At 42.3% G+C, this 19,556-nt stretch overlaps 2 protein-coding genes across 10 annotated transcripts in view; both read left to right on the top strand.

Moving 5' to 3' along the window:
- MTM1 (myotubularin 1) overlaps positions 1–4,145 on the top strand; it is a 40,213-nt gene extending 36,068 nt beyond the window's left edge. For 3 of the 4 annotated variants that reach the window (XM_048959922.1, XM_048959923.1, XM_048959925.1), the window contains one exon: positions 1,988–4,145. In XM_048959922.1, coding sequence (XP_048815879.1) covers positions 1,988–2,155 — 168 coding nt within the window. In that variant the 3' untranslated portion in view covers positions 2,156–4,145. The remainder of the gene's footprint in view (positions 1–1,987) is intronic. The other variant, XM_048959924.1, reaches the window with a different exon arrangement.
- A 1,051-nt stretch (positions 4,146–5,196) lies between these two features.
- MTMR1 (myotubularin related protein 1) overlaps positions 5,197–19,556 on the top strand; it is a 32,216-nt gene continuing 17,856 nt past the window's right edge. The window contains exons 1-12 of one of the 6 annotated variants that reach the window (XM_048959915.1): positions 5,197–5,399; positions 7,926–8,031; positions 10,401–10,424; positions 12,571–12,621; positions 13,703–13,778; positions 14,620–14,714; positions 14,907–15,014; positions 15,388–15,489; positions 16,038–16,121; positions 16,671–16,820; positions 17,434–17,622; positions 18,105–18,290. In XM_048959915.1, coding sequence (XP_048815872.1) covers positions 5,281–5,399; positions 7,926–8,031; positions 10,401–10,424; positions 12,571–12,621; positions 13,703–13,778; positions 14,620–14,714; positions 14,907–15,014; positions 15,388–15,489; positions 16,038–16,121; positions 16,671–16,820; positions 17,434–17,622; positions 18,105–18,290 — 1,290 coding nt within the window. In that variant the 5' untranslated portion in view covers positions 5,197–5,280. The other 5 variants (XM_048959921.1, XM_048959916.1, XM_048959918.1 and 2 more) reach the window with 5 other exon arrangements.

The raw sequence follows: 19,556 nt of genomic DNA, 5'->3' as shown, positions 1-19,556 counted from the left end.
AAAATGCTGATTTAAGTGGTGGGGTTTTTTGTTGTTTTTTTTAATCACCCAACTCGTCTCAGAACATGGAGCTGATTTCACTGCTTAGTATCAAGTCATCTTCAAATTCTTCCTGTCCCCTTTCCTTGGGAGTACATTCTTAATGGCATTAGATGTTACTGGAGGGTGAATGACAAGACTTAGGGCTTACTGAACCCTGCGGAGTAGAAGCGTTGGCATCTCAAGTATGCTTCATTGCATTTGCCAGTTCTTTCTCCCTTTTCTGGCAGAGCATACGGAGCCTTTTACAAAGTAAGATGACCTTTTCAGTTAGTCTTCTAAAACTGCTGTCTGTATTAATGACTTCGATAAGTTTTGGTTTATCTTTTGCTAAAACTTTCACCCAACATCAACCACACTGTGTAAACACAGAAGAAAAGCTATTATTGATAATTTTACAAGGGAATCAGATTAGGAACACTTTTATCAAATTATGTGTAAGTTTGTTCTTGATATATGAATGCTCAATCTTTGTTACAATCTCACTAAAAATCTAGGCAGTGTGGCATATAAAGATAGCATACAGACTTAGTTGTCTTGCTCAACAAGCTGCATAGTTTTGAGCAGGAGAAGATAGATGGGCAATTTCTTTGACAGAAGCAGAGTTCACCATCCAGATTCTGAAATGAATCAGTTCTCAAGCAATGCAGTTCCTCTTCTGCAGCTGATCTGCATTATTTACTGCACTCCAGAGGCTATAAGAGAGCCAGACAGTATGCTGTATTTTGTTATAAGTATGTCGCCAGTTTTAATTTCAAGTTCTCATTTAAACCTTCTGTTGCTTGCTGCAGAGGATGAAGGCATTTTGTAAAAAGTGAATCCAGAGATTAAATTTAGAATGTGAAGAATTATGGGGCGTGCAAATTAGCTGTAAATCTACTTTCTAAATCTACTTTGAAATTCTCTGCCTTTATTCAGGAATGGCTTTTGGAAGTAGCTTCCTGGTAGAAATGCAGACTTCTATGATTCTCTTGCACGTGAAACTTATGCTTCATGTTAAGTATCTTGAGTAGTGAATGCGTGGCATAAGTCAGTTTTTGAGATGACCGTGTTAGTGCTGTGACAGAAGCGTGCTGGGGGATCAGACTTGTGTCTAGTGAAGAGTCTGGTCTGCCACAAGCAGCATCATTAATCCTACGTCTCTCATCCTGCTACTAGCTAGATTCAGTCATTGATCATACTTCCACATCTGCTTCGGTATTTATAACCTCCCTTATCTGAGGGCCAAGGGAATGCTGTGTGTGAGACTCAGTGATTCAGCTGATTTTGAACTGGTAGTATATTTAAATTTGCTTCTGCAACTTTGTTGTTAATAACTCTGAGAGGTTAATTGAGAAACGGTGGCAACTCCTTCACTGGTAGCTAGAACAAAGTAAGCTCAGGCCCTGTATCTGCTTTGAGCATCTGTGTGAAGTAAGCTGAGCTAAAATAGGTATTGTTAAGGTACTCTGGCTGTGAGCAGTGTGGTGTGCTCTGAGAAGTCACAAAGTTATGCCTTTATTTTATTCATTTATACACAGTTGCAAAGTTACTATTTAAGCACTGAGGTAAACTTTAACAGTGAGGGTAATTACATAAACTGAAGATTTCATCTTCATCTGATCAGCAGAGCCAAAGATCTTCAGTCTGGCTAACCATTTTTTGGGGGAAGACGAAACATTTAAACTCTGCAATCTAAAACCTTTTAAGTCAAGAAGGGAAAAGCTGTGGAGAGGATAATCATGTCCATATAAACACACCCTATTAGATAGTAATTGCTGGGAAATTCTGACCAATTTTTATTGAGGAAGAGCTAGATTTTCCTTTGGATGAAAACAGTTTGAACCCAGAGGGCTCTTGTGTTACAGAAATAAAATAGGTTGGTAATCCAAGCAGACAAATATTAGAGCATCTTGTGTAGATGTACTTGGACTACAGTGATAAAGGACTAACACAGATCTCTTCCTAGCAGCCGAATCCAGTGGAGCAGCGTTACATGGAGCTCCTCGCATTGCGAGATGATTATATGAGGAGACTGGAAGAACTACAGATCACAAATAACTCTAAGATATCCAACTCATCGGCCTCATCAACGTCTCCCTCACAAATGATGTCCCAAGTACAAACACAGTTTTGAAGAAAACGCTGGCTTCTTTCTATATCGTAACAGCAAGTGGTGCTTAACATAGATCTAGAGTATAAAGAAGAGTATTTTAATGCCTTACGTTAGATTGTCCTAACAAAGTATTTTAGACTGTCTTCATTTGAGGAGGACTTCAAAACAAAAGCAGCTCTTCCATTACGTGCCTTTCGGAACCTGTAAGCTGGGAGCAGGAATAATCAACTTGTAGTTATGGAGTACTTTAGAGTTATTCTGGAAAGCCTGGTACAGTTTGAAATGAAATTGATTTATTGTTTTCGTAAGAATGCTTTAATTTATTATGCTGTAGGTCTGTTCTTCCTGCAAGGGAATTCATGCTCAGTCTTGGATATTGTGAATAAAACACACTAACACAAAGAGGAATATTCACACTGTGTGGAAGCAGCCATGTGTCCATTCCTGCGAGGAATACGGCTGAGGACTTCGTGAGCCAGAAATAAATTACATGGCAAGATTTCAGAGAGAAGTTACAAAGTTTAAAATGCTCTGGCTGTGGGAGAAATCCAGATTTTGCTGCCTCAAAATAAATGAAAAGATGGAAGGATATACTTTTAATTAAGCAGTGCAGATAGCCCCGTAGGTATTAAAAGAAATTATTTTTTTATTGTATTTTTTTAACAGATGACAGTTGCTCTGGATTCTGAGAGGTCCTGTTTGGGTTAACTGCTGAGCATTGCAGTATATTACAAATTATCACTGTTGGCTTTTCGGATTAATACAGGACAAAACATTTCTAAATAAATTTATATAATTAAAAACAGATCCACAGGGACATTACTTAAATATCCAGCAACAGCCATCGTGTTGAAGCTTGAGTACGTCTTACAAAAATAAATGTGCCTGTTCAGAGGAGCTTTTATACCAAAGTAGGCAAAAAAAGAAAATACATCAGTTCTGAATACTGTTGAAAACTTGTAAATTTATAGTTTGCCGTTCAGTGTATATTTAACTTTTGTTTAATGAATTTATTCTTAAATATTTAAAGGACTTCAGTATATGAGATTTGCATATAGTGTGTGCACTTACACTGAACCTTCCACTGAGTTCTAGTTTTTGGTCTTCATTTCAGAGGCATTTTGTAAACCTTTAACTTGTTCTTTTCAGGTATTTTTTAATAGTTGCAAGCATTTCTTATGACAGACAGACCTTGCTACTTGATATTTAATTAGGATTTTGCATATTCTCATAAGTTTAATGATATTCAAGCAATCCAGGAAATTTTGCAATTCTGAATTTGTGGAGGACTCTGATGTTGTTGTTTTAAATGAAATGTCCTGATGCTTGAGGCTTCTGTCACTGTAAATTATTGTACATGCGGTGGGTTTTGATCAGCAGGATATAATAGTATTATATATAAATTAAGTTTTGTGTAAGTATACATAATATAGTTTATTAGAAATTCTGCGAGATTATAATGTGTAAATATTTTGCATATGAAGAGTAAGTTTAAAGCGATAATTCCATAGAGTCAAACTTTAGAGGACATCTGAGTATTTTTAGGAACAGTATTTTTTCAAAGGAATAAAGGTGTACTGCCTCTTGATTTGCTTCAGTATATACACTGAGTTGCACTTCTTTTTCAGGGAAGCTCAGAGCATACTGCATGTGTGTTCTGAATGCATATGATTCTTTTTGTCCTCTAAATTTCATTCTCCCTTCCGTATCTTTCACTGTGTTTCCAAAATAAGATGAAATGCCATGATCCCAAAGCTTGGCTTGTTGAGATGGACGCGATACGTTTATTTCAGATGAAGGAAGATACTCAGTTGAGATACACTTTTGAAAGCTATGCATACTCTGGTATCTTTGCCTTTTACTTGTAGTTTGTGTATGTACTCAGATACATATAGATAAAGCTAATTTTATTAGAATGTTTAATGTTTCTGTATTTGAGTTGAATATGTTGGTGACATCTCTGAGCAGCGTGGGGAAGTTTGGAAAATACAATTTTACTGTGTAAACACTACATGATAACCTGTTGCCTGTGGGGAAGTGTGATATAACGGAAGGGATCTTTATGCACTTTGTTCATTACATATATTTGATTATTCATATGACTGGTTTGGTTGAATGCCATTTTTAGAAGCTCTCTAGCATAGCTGTATTTGGGCTTTTTTATTTTAAGTTTGCAGATAAGATACTACTACTTAATTCTGTTTTGTCATGGTAACGTTAATTGCACAAACATAAGGATGTTTTTAATCCAATACCTTCTGGAAAATACTACTCGAGAACTGTGGTGAATGTAAGCTCAGAAATGGATCAGTGCTAACAGGAAGCTCCTTTCCATTTAAACGAGCTGAACGGGCTGTCATTCTGCCGGGTGACGCCAGCAGATCCACCTGTGTGTACGGCTGCCGTGCTGCTCGGCTTTGCGAGGCAGCTGCCCGTTACCTTCCTGCTGCAGCTGTGCGAGCCTGGGCCGGGCAGCGGGAAGCTCCTGAGGAACAGGAGATGGGCAACGACTGCCTGCTGGGTAGGAGAGCTGGGCTGTAAAGGGGCAGCAGCTACAGCTCCCAGCTCTGTGAAATGCCGCTCTGAGCTCTGGTCCTTGTTTTTGTTCCACTTTTTGTCACCCTGGTTTGTACTGGAAGTTACTGCAGAATGCCTTCTTGCTTTGCTGCGTGCCTCGTCCATCGCAGCATCGCCGTTATGAGTGAACCTGCGGACAATTTGCCCACTACCTCCGGTGGAAGTACGTCTGAGCTCTGCCTTCGGCTCGCTTCGTGCGCTGTTGTTCCTTCACTCTGCTTTCGCGTCACGCTTTTGATCCTAGGCGCCGACGGAGCCGCGGCGGGGCGGGAGGAGATCCTGGGCTCCGTCTGCTCCGTACGTGCGCGGAGAAGAAAAGCAATAAGGGTTTCTCTTTCCCCCCGCTCGCCTCCTCGGCCGCTTCCCTCGGCCCAGCCTGCCCCGCTCTGCCCGGCGCCGCCTTCCTGCTCCGCGCGGGGCCGCCGCCCGCCCTCGCGGCGCCGCGGAGGCCTATGGGTAAGCCCGGCCGCCGGGTGACAGCTCTCGGCCGGGGCCCGGGCTGAGGCGGCGGGGCCGGGAGGGAGGCCGCCATCGCGGCGGCGCGGGGCGTCCCGCCGGCGGCCGGAACTATGGAGAGGGCGGCGGCCGGGCCGGCGGCTGAGAGCGGAGTCGCGAGCCGGCGGGCCGCGCGGGCGGGGGCGGCGGCGGGGGCCGCATCGCGGCAGGCCAGCGGGGAGACGCTGGACAGGTGAGCGGCGGGCGGGCGGTGCGCTGCGACTCCGAGCCCCGGCACCGCGGCCTGCCGTGCCGTGCGATGCGATGCGCGGGGCCGCGGCCTCCCGGCCCTCCTCCTGCCGCCGGGCCTGGGACCGGCGCTCGGACGGCGCTTCCAGTCTGCGCCTTCACGTTCGTGTCTCCGCGCTAACAAACGCATCCTCCGCGCGCCAGCCCGCTCAAAGTTCCGTGCCCGCGGCTGGGTGCTGGTCGCGATCAGCGTCATCGGGCCGGAAAGGCTGGGGCTGCCTGCGGGATTTTGGCTGGGATTTGGGGAACCTGCGGAACTTTCCTGAGGCGGTTTTCCTTTGGCAGCCGTTGTTTCACGGTGGGCGGGCAGGCGCAGAGCTCGGCTGAAACAGAGCGGGACTAAATGGAATTTCCCGGGATGAGGGAGAGAAAAGTTAGGAATTGTGCCGAGGTTCCACCTCTGTGTTCCGTCGCTTTTCTTTTAGGAGAAATCTCGACGTTCTAGGAAAGCTGGAAATCCTTCCTGAGAAGCCTGTCACTCAAATGCACATCCGTTATTCCTTGCTGTCATGTTTCTTATCTCAACTTTTTATCTGCCCAGAGGGGCTGTGGATGCCCCGTCCATCCCTGGAGGTGTTCAAAGCCAGGTTGGATGGGGCCCTGGGCAGCCTGGGCTGCTGTGAAATGTGGATGTTGGTGGCCCTGCCTGTGGCGGGGGGGTTGGAGCTTCGTGATCCTTGAGGTCCCTTCCAACCTGGGCCATTCTGTGATTTTCCTCTCCCCCTTGTTGAGCCCTGGACCAGTCTCAGTGCGGCTATGGCCGTACCGCAGTGAGGCACGATGTGACCTGGCACTGCTCTGCCCACAGCACTGAGCCGCACTGCCAGGCTGTGCCGCACCAGAGCCGGGCACCTGCACACCTGCTCTGCCAGCACGGACGTAGCAGGGCCTGCCACAGATCTGCCATTGAGAAATCTTCTGAAGTAACAAGTAAATGCTCCTTTGGAAACAAGCTTAGGCTAACCTTAAAGAGGTATAGCAGAAATCAAGAGGTGGGAAGGAAAGTGAAATTAAGAAGCTCAGCTCCTAAGATTTGTCAGAAAAGCTCTTAAAGATCTTTAATTTCTGGCTATGTGCACCTGCCTATCCTAGCAGACAGTGTGAGGAAAGGCCTCTGGCTGTGCAGGAGTTTGTAATCTTGTGCTGTCATCCCACCTGCCAAACATCCCAGTTGTGTGTGTGTTCTGCTGGGTATGTGTATAGGGTGGTTGCTTCTGTGTCACACAATGCTCGGATTGTGAATTAATTTCAAAAATGAATTTAAAATTTCGGTTTACATTTGACTTGGGAATGAGCTTTGTATCTGCACAAGTGCCTAGCAAACCTGTGTGGAGGAGTGGCAATTATCTCCTGTATGAGCTGAGCCTGCAGTGGCATGCAGGTTCCCCATCCTCCCCGGCTTCCTGTGGGGCAGGCCCGCTTTGGGGCAGTGCTGCTGCACCTCTCCATGGCTGGCAGCTGCTCCCTGCTGCTGGCATTCTGAAACTTGTAAGCCACGCTGGTTCCAGCAGCTGCTCTCCAAATGCATCATCTCAGGTTCAGTGCAGTTCTGCTGTTCAGATGCATTGTCTGTAGGGTTCTTGTAGACATCTGAGAGTGGGAAAGCCAGTCTTTAACATTATTTGGAGATTATTATATGAATATATAAAAATGTGGCTAAATGTATTTTCTACGTCCGCTGTTAGTATAGAATGCAACACTGCAGTAGTCTGCAGTTTTAAATGCTAGCATAGAGTGGTTTAATTTTCAGTAGGATTTACTAAACAATCGGGAAATAGCAGTAAAGGTGAGTATGAGGAGTTTCCTGTTAGTTATCCAATTCATTCCATGGATGGCTCTGAGAATAAAAAGCGTGGATGTTGGAAAAAGAACTGTACTTGGGTAAGGAAGCCAACGTTTTTATAAGGCCGAGGCCTATATGCACGCTTTTGGCCCTCTGACAGCTTTACATCTCTGATAACATCCAGTGACATGCTTTTACCTCCTTTGTTTGCTGAAATAATTGTGTTCTGCCCACACAGAAACCTGATTTGTATAGTGTTAACACTCATGTATGGCCTTGTTTTGTATTGCTGTGCCTTGCTATTCTCAATATACATTTTGAATGTGTATGATAACTGTTGAGTCACGGCCTGAAGCACTGATGGAGCACCTGGGGAGAGGACCTGGTCAGCCCTGGGAGCACAGTTGAAGGCAGTTCAGCTGTGCAGCAGGAAGGGGTGGAGCCTGGCTGCACCTCACTTGGGAGAAGGTTCTCTTGTTGGAGATTCTTCCTTTGGGGAGTCTGTCCTGTGAGCCTAGATCTTCAGAGATGGGTGAGCACTTTTGAGTGAGCACTTTTCCTTTGTAGCACCATTTTATCTGCCCCGGTCCTTTGCTGTTCCGCTCCTGTACTGCCTTGCCACTGTGCTGACCTTTTTGACTGTAACAGAGTAATTGTTAAACAGCATGAAATGTTCTGTTTCTGTAGCCCTACGGGATCGCACGTTGAATGGTGCAAACAGCTGATAGCTGCAACCATTTCCAGTCAGATCTCTGGGGCTGTCCCTTCGGAAGCTGTGTCCAGAGACTACCGGGTAAGTGAGCCCTGAGCAGCGTTCGTTTGTTCTGGATAAGAGTCGGGGGTCAGGAAAGCCCTTGCTGCTTTGAGTGTTGGGTGGTGAGGGCTTCTGTGATCTCGGAATGTTTCACAACTAGAGGTGTCTCGTTTGTGCATAGAAATCTTTTGAATCTGTTCTATGTCTTCCTCCATAGTTGGAGCAGTGGCACTGAAGTGTGCAGGAGAACAAAAAGTTGTTCTGAATGAAGCACAAAGAATGACTTGGCTTTCTTTTTGATTACTACATTAAACAAAACAACAAAAACAGCTAAAGTGAATTAATTTGTAGGCTGAAATTGCTTTGTGTCATTTGGAGTACCAAACTGATCTCACTGGATTTCACCAGAAATAAATAAGTGCATATGTCTTCATTACTGTTTTTAGAACATGATAATATTTTATCATTTTTCATTGGATTTGACCAAAGAGAGAGAAATTAATGTGAAACTAAACAGCACCTTTTTTCGTTCCTTCCTGTGAAGGAAGTGTTTTTGTCATTAATGATTGCAGAGCATACCTTACCTGATGGGTTCCGTTATGCTTTTTACACCTGTTCTTTTGTGCTCATTTGCTGTTTCCAGTATGGAGGCAGTTAATTGAGCTTGTTTGAGAACATGACGAGTCACCTGTGTGAACAAAGACAGGCTGCTGCTATCTGGTGCAGTGTTCTTCTTGCTTTTGTCCTACATTTAGAAGAATTTGATATCGGTGTAAAATGACCAGATGAAAATGTTACTGTTCTTATTTTTAACTAGATTTGAAGTCATTTGCTAATAAACTCTGTGCTTAAAAGTTTACTGTCCAGCACCAGTGTATTTTAGATTCTGTGACTGCAGATGAGAATCTGCCCACTCTTGAAGATGAAGACCACAGTCTGTTTAAAAACTCCCTTCAGGGGGCTTGGTGTCACTGGCACTGTCAGCTCCTTAGCCTTATGAGGGATGGGCAGCTCTCAGGTCAAGGGCAGAACACTGTGGGACACTGCATTACAGCTGGCAGAGTTGTCTGTGCCGTGCAGATGAAGGACTTTGTAGTAAAATGCAAGTGTGTAAGCTTGGTGCTCAGTTTATCTCTGAGTTATATGGCGTTCCTCTGGAGTAAGGAGTGCTTTTGTATTCTGAGTAGCTTCATTCTCTGTTACAAATTCACCTTAAGTGGACTGAGTCTTTTGTGGCCTGATTAATGTGTTTATCACTGTTTCTTGAAACAAAGGAACAAAAAATAATAAGCCTTCTGATATTTAGAATTTTTGTGGGAGGGAAAAAAAAAGAAAAAAATATTTGCCATTATTGCATTGCTGTGATTTGAACTCTCTTATTCGTGCATAATCCCCTATAATTTTTTGTCCTAGAATTTCTTTGTTTAAATTCAGGACCTGAATCTTGTCCGTGCATTAGGAAAGGCTTTTCTTTGTGTTTAGTATTTGTGGAGGTTCAGTGGTGCTGCAGGTGCTTTGTCAACACTGCTAACACCTCTGTGGGTAGCATCGATCCAGAAAAACTGGTGCTGTACATTCAGTGTTAAGAAACGAGCACAGAGTCCTCACCTTTAGGAAAAAAGTGGGTGACATTGGTTCAGCAGTAAGAAACGGTCCCACCTGGTGAGTGCTGAGTGAGCTGGGAGCTGCAGGGTGGTGTGGGGCTCTGCCTGGCAGTGCTGCTGCAGGAGGCACTGCTGTGCTTGGAAGTCACACAGGTAGCAGCAGCTGGGTGCAGCTGCCTTCAGAAATGAGCTGTGAGAGTGGTGAGGTGCTGGAACAGCTGCCCAGAGAGGCTGTGATGCCCCATCCATCCCTGGAGGTGTTCAAGGCCAGGTTGGATGGGGCCCTGGGCAGCCTGGGCTGCTATGAAATGTGGAGGTTGGTGGCCCTGCCTGTGGCTGGGGGTTGGAGCTTCATGATCCTTGAGGTCCATTCCAACCCGGGCCATTCTGTGATTTCTAATGAAGAGCTGCAGCTGTTTTGCCGTTAGAATCCAAAAGATGTGTGGATTGTATTTTGTCATTGTTACTGCAGGCTTGTTATTTGCACCTTGGAGGATTACTGGGCTCGCTCTTCTCTTGTCGCAGTAGCACTGACTAAAAGAGTGATTAGGAGTAAATTTTTCATAAGAATTTGGCATTTGTTTCAGCACTCAATGGAAGTGGCTGGCATACTTTCAGAGCAAAATAATTCTGCAAGTTGGAGCTGCTGTATGTACATAGGGCTCTTTCGTTTTGCTTTTAAATTCAACTGTAATGAATATGCTTGGAAGTAGAGTTCTCTTGAAAATCTGTCGAACACTATAATATCTTTAATGAATCAAAGCTGTGCTTTTGTTGGATAACATGTTATATTTTAACTAACAGGTGTACAGGAGGCCTGATATTCGGGTAAGGTTACCTGTGGCAAGTAGTAAAACGGCCTCCTGCCTGTTTGTCCTTTGTGCTGTGTGACATCCTGGTTTGTCGAGTGCTCTTTACTTCGTTGATGGTTTTTATGAATCACTCAGGCCGTGTTTCTGTGCAGTGCAGCAGCTTCTTTGCCACTGAAATGCTTCATATCCGTTGCTGTGCTTCTGTGAGCAATAAAAGTCAACGTGTGGGAAAGCAGTGTATTTAAATTACGTTACAAACGTGCAACACTAACTTTATTTTTATCGCATTAATTGTGACAAAACGGATGCTTGCAGCTGAGGCTTATGTGCTTCTGACTGCGGAGTGCTGTATGAGCATCTCTGGGGTAGTGTCTGCATTACAGAGTGTTAGTGGATGAAAGCGTTGCATCCCTGTCCAGCCTGTTTAAGGAAGATTCAATTCATACTTGCTTTTGTACGTGTGCTACCTCAGTGCCTCAGTGCTGTTGCAGAGTGGGAGGCTGGGTTGGAAGTTGGATGCGGGTGCACCGACCTGCATCTTTTTAATGACGATTTTGTAGGTCTTGCCTGTTCTTCATTGTTTTCCTGTCCCTCTCAGTAGTGTGTATAGAGTGAGGGATGATCTGGACCGCGTTCTGACATTGTTCATGAGATGTGTCTATGCTTTTATTCAGACAAAGAGCTCTTGTTTGGTCTCGCACCAACAGATGAAGTCTGAATGATGTCTTATTCCTTGTTTACATGTTGAAAATGATGTGTTTAGTCAACGCTCACAAGTTGATTTTTTTTTTTTTTTAATGAAGGCTCTTGAAATAATTGGTGTGGGATGAGTAACAAAAATGGACTGTTCTCCACTGGTTTTTCGTAGCCCTTTGTAAGGGCTTTGATCCTGGAGTGGTCTGCTGTGCTTCTCTGTCCTTCACTGCTTGACAGTCTGTTGGTGTGTTTTGTTGGTCCTTTTCCTAGTTTTCTCTCAGGGATCCCTATGCCTACTTTAGTTTCAGAGGCAAGGCTTGTATGGTTGTATGTAAGCAATTTCCATTTACCAGAATTCAGTCGATGCTTAGATGCCAGGAATTCTTCTCTTACAAAGTTTTTTTTACTAGTGAAGACATTTTAAGCACTTGTAGTGTCCAGATTATCAGAAGATATTTTGGTAAAAAGAAAAATTCGATTTTTCTTCTGTAACTTTAGACTGAGTCTGGATTTCCAGTCTTACAAGTGAGGAGTTTGCACGTGGGCTGGGAATACTGGGATGGCACAGACACAGCTTGTCTTAGTTGATGCTGAAAGGACATGGAAGAACAGTTCTGGCAGAACGTGTCAGAGCAATTCCTTCATTTGACCCAGTAACATCTGTGCTGCTGCCTGGAGCGCGGGGGGACGTGATGTTTATTAAAGAGATCTAAGTAGTGTTCAGGCTTTGCTGCCGGTATGATGCGAAATATATGTACATACATGTACAAAAGTGACTCGTTTGCATTATTTTGCTCTGAGGACTAATTGTAACTTTAAAGTTGCTGAGTCACCTTCAGAGCAGTGCAGAAGTTGGGGGATAAATGTGAAACCATGAAACTGAAAGTTAATGAAAACATGGCTTACACAGTATCGTATTGGGGGGTTGGACTCGATGATCTCTGGAGGTCCCTTCCAACCCCTACAATTCTGTGATTCTGTGATTCTGTATTCCTAACATTGACTGAATAATTCTATTTGAACTATTTTTTCCTCGAAAGGCTGCATGACTTTTGTCCTAATGCTAGTCTTGCAAGCTGTGCTCAATTTCTTCTATTTATAAGCACGTGGCATACCTTGATTTCGTTTTCTTCACTGTGAAGTTGCTTGTCTTAAAAAGACAGTACATACTTTACTTTTTTGAGTACCGGTCCGGTTTCTTAAGTGAAAAAGAGGGTGAACTCTGAATTCTGTTGTGCCAAGTAACAGTAAATGGGTGGCCCCAGGAGCTTGGAATGTGTCGCGTGGAAAGGGTTTGTGTCAGGAGTGGGGAGCTCTGGAGATCAAAGCTGGGGTTAAAGTATATGCTGTCTCTTTAAGGAAAGAAAAAAGGGGGAAACTAGAAAAGATTCTGTCCTCTCACCTGTTGTGTGCATGATTTTTCCTGTTACTTCTCTCTTGCCCTACTGCTGCCTCATGCAATGCAGGAGATTCAGGATGGACACAATGGCTATCATTCTGAAGCAGAAGCTGATCAGGTGGCAAGTTTTACTCATCTTTCATTATTAACTGTGTAGCCAGGTACTGTGTGCTGGTGCAGTACATTGAGAGCTCGTATTTCTTGTTTTCAGAGGATTTGTAGAAAGTACCAGTGTGTCTGGTGTGTGCTAGGGAGGGTCTTCATCTGATGGCATGTGGTCCAGCATTGCACCTAAGGCCCCGTCTGACAGCACGCTGACCTCTGAGTTGGTGTCAGCTCCTTGTCTGCGTGTCGTCGTCCCTGTGATTGGGTGCCACACGTAAAACTCTGGTAGTAACAGCAAATAAAAAACCCAACATCAAGTTAAATGTTTTTGGAAGTTACTTAATACAGGCTTGCAGCAGTTTTTTGGTTTAGTTTGGAGGCAGGCCAACACTACCATTTTATTTATTCTCACTCAAGATGTACAAAATTAAACCTTGATGTTTCATCATGTTGACAAGAAAGAGCTCCTTTTCTCACGCAGCCCTTCGAGTCCCACAAACCACTGTGTTGTTAATTAAAATGTAGTAAATCTTAGCTACCAACAAAGGACCCAGAGGATCAATCTTGTGTCATTCAGCAATGAAGCCACTTACCTGTAAACTGTATAAATCTGTAAACTAGCCCTTATTTTAAAATCACTAATTGTTCTTCTGTATTTCACTTTTACTTCTTAATCTGACTTTCTGGATCCACAACTCCCTTAGTGGGTCTCTTCCATAAAAGAGCACGTCAGGGTGTTTCTGACTGCTATTAGAAAATAATAGCTGCTTTTAGCAAAAGACTAACAAATTGCTAGCTGCAAATTTGGGCTGCTGTTGTTCATATTTTCCTGTGCTATATGTAGCCAGCACGTGAAACTAATTGCTGCATAAATGCTGTGTTACTAATGTATTGCTAACGTATGTCTGTGTAATATTTATAGCAGCACACATTGCCTCTCTTAATACGGTACTGTTTAATACAATTGTGCCTTGTGAAAAAAGATGCACTATTTGTGTTCCAGTAATCTAGTAGTTAAAGCACTTTGCATCAAAATATATCGATGCAGTGCAGATGGAAAGAGAGATTTACTCACAGTTTTGGGTTTCTGCCAGGCGCTGCGAGATGGAAACAAACTGGCACAGATGGAAGAGGCTCCGCTTTTTCCTGGCGAATCAATCAAAGTTATTGGTAAGCACACTACCAAGTACCACACTGAATACTATTAATCCACTGGTTTGTTTACTTAAAAATAGAATATTATTTCCCTTTGAGTTTTGTTCTTTTAATGTCTTGCCATTTTGGATTAGGAGACGCAGTGTGGATCTCTTTTCTTTGTTTTTTAAATCCAAATGTAAACATGAAAGTAATCAGTTCAAGAAGATGACTTTGTCCATTTAGACATATCATTCTGTTTCAAGGGTGACTTTGTTCCAAATTGGGTACACAGGTTGTGTTTCTGCTTGGAGCTGCTGAGAATGCTCCATAGGTTGAAAAGTTTTAAATTGTGATAACAAAGAACAGAAAGTTCCGTAAAGCTTCATTTCCAGCTGTACATCAGATTTATTTCCCTTTGGCTGATGATGGCAAGCTCTGTTAGTAGTACAGTACTTACCTAGGAAACTGCATGCAGTCTTTCAGGTAAAGTCTCATACTTCTTGATAACTACCATTTGCAGGCTGTGAGGTGAGTGGGGGTACTTTACACTGCAGGGCAGGGACCAGAGCTGCCTGCAGTTCAGCATAGCAGCATGATGCCACACTTTGTTACCTGCCAGCCCCCCCCCCCCCCCACACACAACACTGAGGTGCTGGGAAGCAGTGAGGAGTTCTTTTCCTTGTTGAGAACAGCAAGGTTCTTCTAGTCCTGGTAGCGTTTGTAGAGCAGGCTTTCCTCTTTCTTACGATTCGAGTATCTGAATCTTACTTTATTGTGGAATTACAGAAATCTTGCTGTTCTTCAACAGAAATAGATTTTTATGGAGTAAATGCCTGTCATAGTAAGTCAAAGCTTCAATTGGTCTGTTTTCCAGCTAAAGACGTTATGTACATCTGTCCATTTATGGGAGCAGTCAGTGGTACGCTGACGGTGACGGACTTCAGGATGTATATCAAAAGTGTTGAAAGGGTAAGAGTCCACTGTCTGTCTGCATTTTCTTTTGGGTGGAAGTGTTTCTGAAGTAGATTTCAAAGTGATGAATTTGTTTTAAATGATGTATTGAACAGGAATTGTAGTTGATCCTAATGAAACACGTGAATGATACAAGACTGTGTTCCAAACCAAATGTAACACAATTCACTTGCTCCGTGTGTCTTTCAGGATCCACCTTTTGTTGTTGATGTTCCTCTTGGAGTGATAAGTAGAGTTGAAAAAATTGGAGTACAAAGCCATGGAGACAACTCATGTGGTATAGAAATAGTATGCAAGGTATGACATGGTACAGATACGTTCATTTTGAAAGTATTTTCATTTCGTTTTCTTGTGAGAGGAATCAGCATACATGTGCTCTTTCTGCCTGCTCAGTTCCCTGTATTTGAACTTGGCTTCATTTAGATAAGACATTTCAGTTCCTCTTGTGATACTGCACAGCCTTCAACACTTCTGCCTTTTGTCCTGAGAGTGAACTCAAAGGAAAAATGGCTGTTGCCATTGGAGTCGCTAGAGAACGCAACAACCGTAGTCATCCAGTTATGAAACTCCATTGTGACACGGGTCAAATGATGTCAGTGAGCGTTACTTATACTTTTGTGACCTTTTTAAATTTACCATAGGGTAAAGTAATATGACTTATTTTTGACAGGATATGCGAAACTTGCGGCTCGCCTATAAACAGGAGGAACAGAACAGACTGGAGATTTTTGAAAACCTTGTAACGCGTGCGTTCCCTGTTTCTAATGGACTGGTACGTCTTAAGGTGCACAGAAAGGTGTCTGCTCTGTTCTCTGAAACGTGTAGGTGGGAAAGCTGGAAGTGCTGGGTATTGATTTATAACATCGGTTACAGAGCAGGCAAGTGATTAAGAATATAGGGAGTCTTGTTTTCTGCGATAGATAGTTCAATATGAAAGTTCTTTTTGGAAAAAAAATACTATTAGCTTAATTATTAGCTATCTGCTGAATGTAATTCTGTTTGCTTGTGTGAATAAAGAAGTGGTTAGAAGGTAGGAAAAGAGTTTTCTCATCCTGGCTTTGCCATTGGTCTGTTGTATGATTACAGGCAAGTAACTTTAATTCTCTTTTCTTTCTTGATTTTATTGATGACGTGGCACGTGCTGAAAGAAATAACTGTCTTTAACTTTCCAGCAAAATGTCCATTCTTGACAGTAAAGTTTGTACCTGCTGTCAAAGAGTTCTAGAAATGTGACATTTGAAATAGGATTGTGTGTTTTGGAGCTTATTGTACTTACAGCCCATCAGATAGTAATTTATACCTCTGTTTTGTTATTTTTAGCCTCTTTTTGCATTCAGCTATAAAGAAAAGTTTGCTGCCAATGGTTGGAAAGTATACGATCCTATGTCAGAATACAGAAGGCAGGTAAGTTGTATAGGAGAGTTTTCATCTTTGCTACCTCTAGAGACTATCTCAGTCTCATGTTAAGATCGTGAAAGCAAGTGGCCTGACTTTGACAGTGCTGACCACCTGCTAAAGAGAAAGAGCACACTGATCTGTGTTAACATGCATTGCTAGATCTACGTTTTCCAAGTGATGTTTTATGAAAATGCAGGCTCTGTGAAGATCTGCTTGTGAGTAGGCAGGATTAAACAAAGGAGTAACCTGACTTTGTCACTGTAAATCTGGTTTCCCAGTTGCAACATTAATATTTCATTGTATGATCACCTTTTACCTGAAATTGAAATGTCTATTGAAATGGTTGTTTTGCATAGCAGTTTTAAAGATAATAAAAAGTCTTTCATTGTATTGACTTATGATAAAATCTGAGGGCCTAAAATTTATAGCTCATTTTAGATAAAAATGTAGGCATGCTTTTCTTTTTAAGTGTAGCACGTCAAAATTTTCCTTACAGAGCACAAATAAGTACAGACCGAGCCTGAAAAATGGAAAAAATGTTCTGCTTTCTTACAGGGCTTGCCCAATGAGAGTTGGAAAATATCAAAAATTAACAGCACCTATGAGCTTTGTGATACATATCCTTCTGTTCTTGTTGTGCCAACCAGTGTAAAAGATGATGATCTCTCAAAAGTGGCAGCATTTCGAGCAAAAGGCAGAGTGCCAGTAAGTGAAACTTGCACAAGGAAATGGAAGTGCTCTGTGTATTGTCTAGCTTCTAAGAAATGATCAGAGTTCTTCAGTGTTTTTATTTAACATTAGTTGGCCCACTTCCTTTCTAAAAAGGGAGCAAAGAATGAAGAATTAGGATTCATGAGTTTAGAGCTGAAGAAAGCAGTTGAAATGTGAGTCTTAGTTTGCTTGGTTATTGTGCTGTTTAATGTGCTGTTTTTGTTTGGAGTTAATGCTTCTAGGCTGGAGTATTATTTGAAGCTAATTTGTTTATTAACTTGTGTTCTGATTTGGTATGGGATGTGTTGCAGCCATGGCAGTTTTCTTGAGAATAAATATATTTTGCAGGTAGTGAAAAAGTCATTTTTTAAATATGTGAGGGGGTGACAGTGTTCATGCTGTTGGTCTGCTTTGCTAAATGCTGTACAGGTCTGTAGACTCCCAGTGAAAACCTGTTCTGGTGTTTCACCACTGTCACAGTAAAGAAATTTTTCTTAATGTCCCATAGCAATCTTCCTTGCCATGCAGGCAGTGGTTGTCTAATTGCACTCTGGCTCGCTGCTGTCACATTAGTACAGTAAGCTAAAAGAGTTTTGCTTTATCCCAGGTGTTGTCCTGGATTCATCCGGAGAGCCAAGCAACAATAACACGATGCAGCCAGCCATTGGTAGGCCCGAATGATAAGCATTGTAAAGAGGATGAAAAATACTTGCAGACAATTATGGATGCCAATGCTCAGTCACATAAACTTATCATCTTTGATGCCAGACAAAATAGTGTTGCAGATACAAACAAGGTAGGTTGGTACCATAAACAGTAGTGGTGTTCAGTCTTTATTCCAGAGATTGCTGAAGATTGAGCAAAGGATATGAAGATACAGAGAATTCGATGTGAAAAGAAATTTAAACAGGGATCTTTATTTAGAGCCATGGGAAGGGAGGTAAGTGGTTTGGAGTATGTTGGAGTTGAAGGCAGCATGAGCATGTTCCTGAGAAATGATGCAGTAACACCAGCAGAAGGACAAAGGTTTCAGTGATAACAAGAGGAAACTGCATAGCTGTATTAGCAAATGTAGCCCACTACAATGCAGGATTTCTTCAGTCTAAAAAGTACACTCCTAGCACTTCTCAGAGAAAGCAAAAGCAAGAAGGTGTTTTTAATAGTGCTAGAATAATCCTTTCTCTCCATAGAAGACCTAGCAGAAGCAACTCTTTCAGCCTTATACTGAAGTCCTGTACATGTTCTTTTCTTTGTCTGCTTTTACTTTTTGTATGACAGGCAAAAGGCGGAGGATATGAGAGTGAAAGTGCCTACCCAAACGCAGAGTTGGTCTTTCTGGAAATTCATAACATACACGTAATGAGGGAATCCCTGCGTAAGCTGAAAGAAATAGTTTACCCTACTATCGATGAGACTCGGTGGTTATCAAACGTGGACTCCACGCATTGGCTCGAATATATAAGGGTAAAAGTGTGAAAAAAATGTTTTTAAATGGTGTTATTTACTTGCATTTCTGAAAATGTTATTAGAACAATGTCTTCAATCTTTGATCAGTATAATTTTTTTGAAGAGTCACTTAAAGCCTAGCATTTGAACTGAAGTTGATCCATTCCATAGTAACTGGCTCTGTGTATTGGTAGGTAATGAGTTAACTCCTTATGGCTCAGTATCATATTTGGTGTTGGGCAGGGTTTTATTTTCTTGAGAGAAAATGTTTGTGAGCAGTCCAGGGTTATCCCTTCTTCTTGGAAAACTGCCCTGGGAACTTCAGATTACAGTGAAGTCCTCTTGGCAGTAATTCAAACACAGAAGCAGCAGTCTTTGCTCATCCTTCCCTCCTTCAGTGTAGTGTTGGTGTTCATGTGTTGAACACCTACATTTTCCTGGGCTGTTCACAGTCTGTGTTGCACTGAGCTATAATCTGCTCTATTAGTTAATGTAATACTAAAATAAATCACACAGTTCTACAGTCTGATTCATTAACATCTGAAATGCTTTTAGAATAGATGATTTCATTATCATACTCACTCCTCTGTTTATGATGAATATGGGTGGAGTGGAATTTGTCTCATTTAGCAGTTGCCTCAAATGTCACTCATGGCAAACATGCTTTGAATTAATCAGTTATTCAGTAGCTAGTACTTGCTGACCTCTGCAGGAGAACCAGTAGAGGGAGCAAATGCTTACATTATTGTACAAGATTTAAACAAATTTATGTTCTTTTTGGACCACTTTTGGCTTGAAGTTAACTATTTCAAGGGGATTTGGGAATCTTGAGTATCTGGAAAGATTTTTTTAATAATCAGCCTGGCTTTAAATGTGATCATCGAGTTTTAAAAGAGGATTTTTATGCACTGATCACCTTTCATTGTTACTGGTTTCAGTGGGGTCTCTGGGCTTGTGTGGCATCAGAGATGAACCTTGATACCATCATTTCACAGATGACATTAGCAGTTTGAAACTCACATTACTTAGAAGATTTGGTAAACATGAGGCAGTCTTCATGCCTTTGCCCCTTATACAGTACTTCATGTTACCGTGTGGGCAGCATAAATTGCAACCTGATTTCCTGAAAGCTGCCATTGCTGCATTAATTGGGTGTGGGTGCTTACCTTCTCTTCCTGATTCATTTGACTTGTAACAATTAACAGATCCACAGCTTTACCACCTATGTAATATAAGGATAACAGAGCAAACTCTTGCATACCTGCATATTTTATAGATAATTTT

Source organism: Lagopus muta, chromosome 13 (genome assembly GCF_023343835.1).
Source record: "Lagopus muta isolate bLagMut1 chromosome 13, bLagMut1 primary, whole genome shotgun sequence".
Taxonomy (NCBI): domain Eukaryota; kingdom Metazoa; phylum Chordata; class Aves; order Galliformes; family Phasianidae; genus Lagopus; species Lagopus muta.
This window is presented reverse-complemented; position numbering and strand designations above follow the sequence as displayed.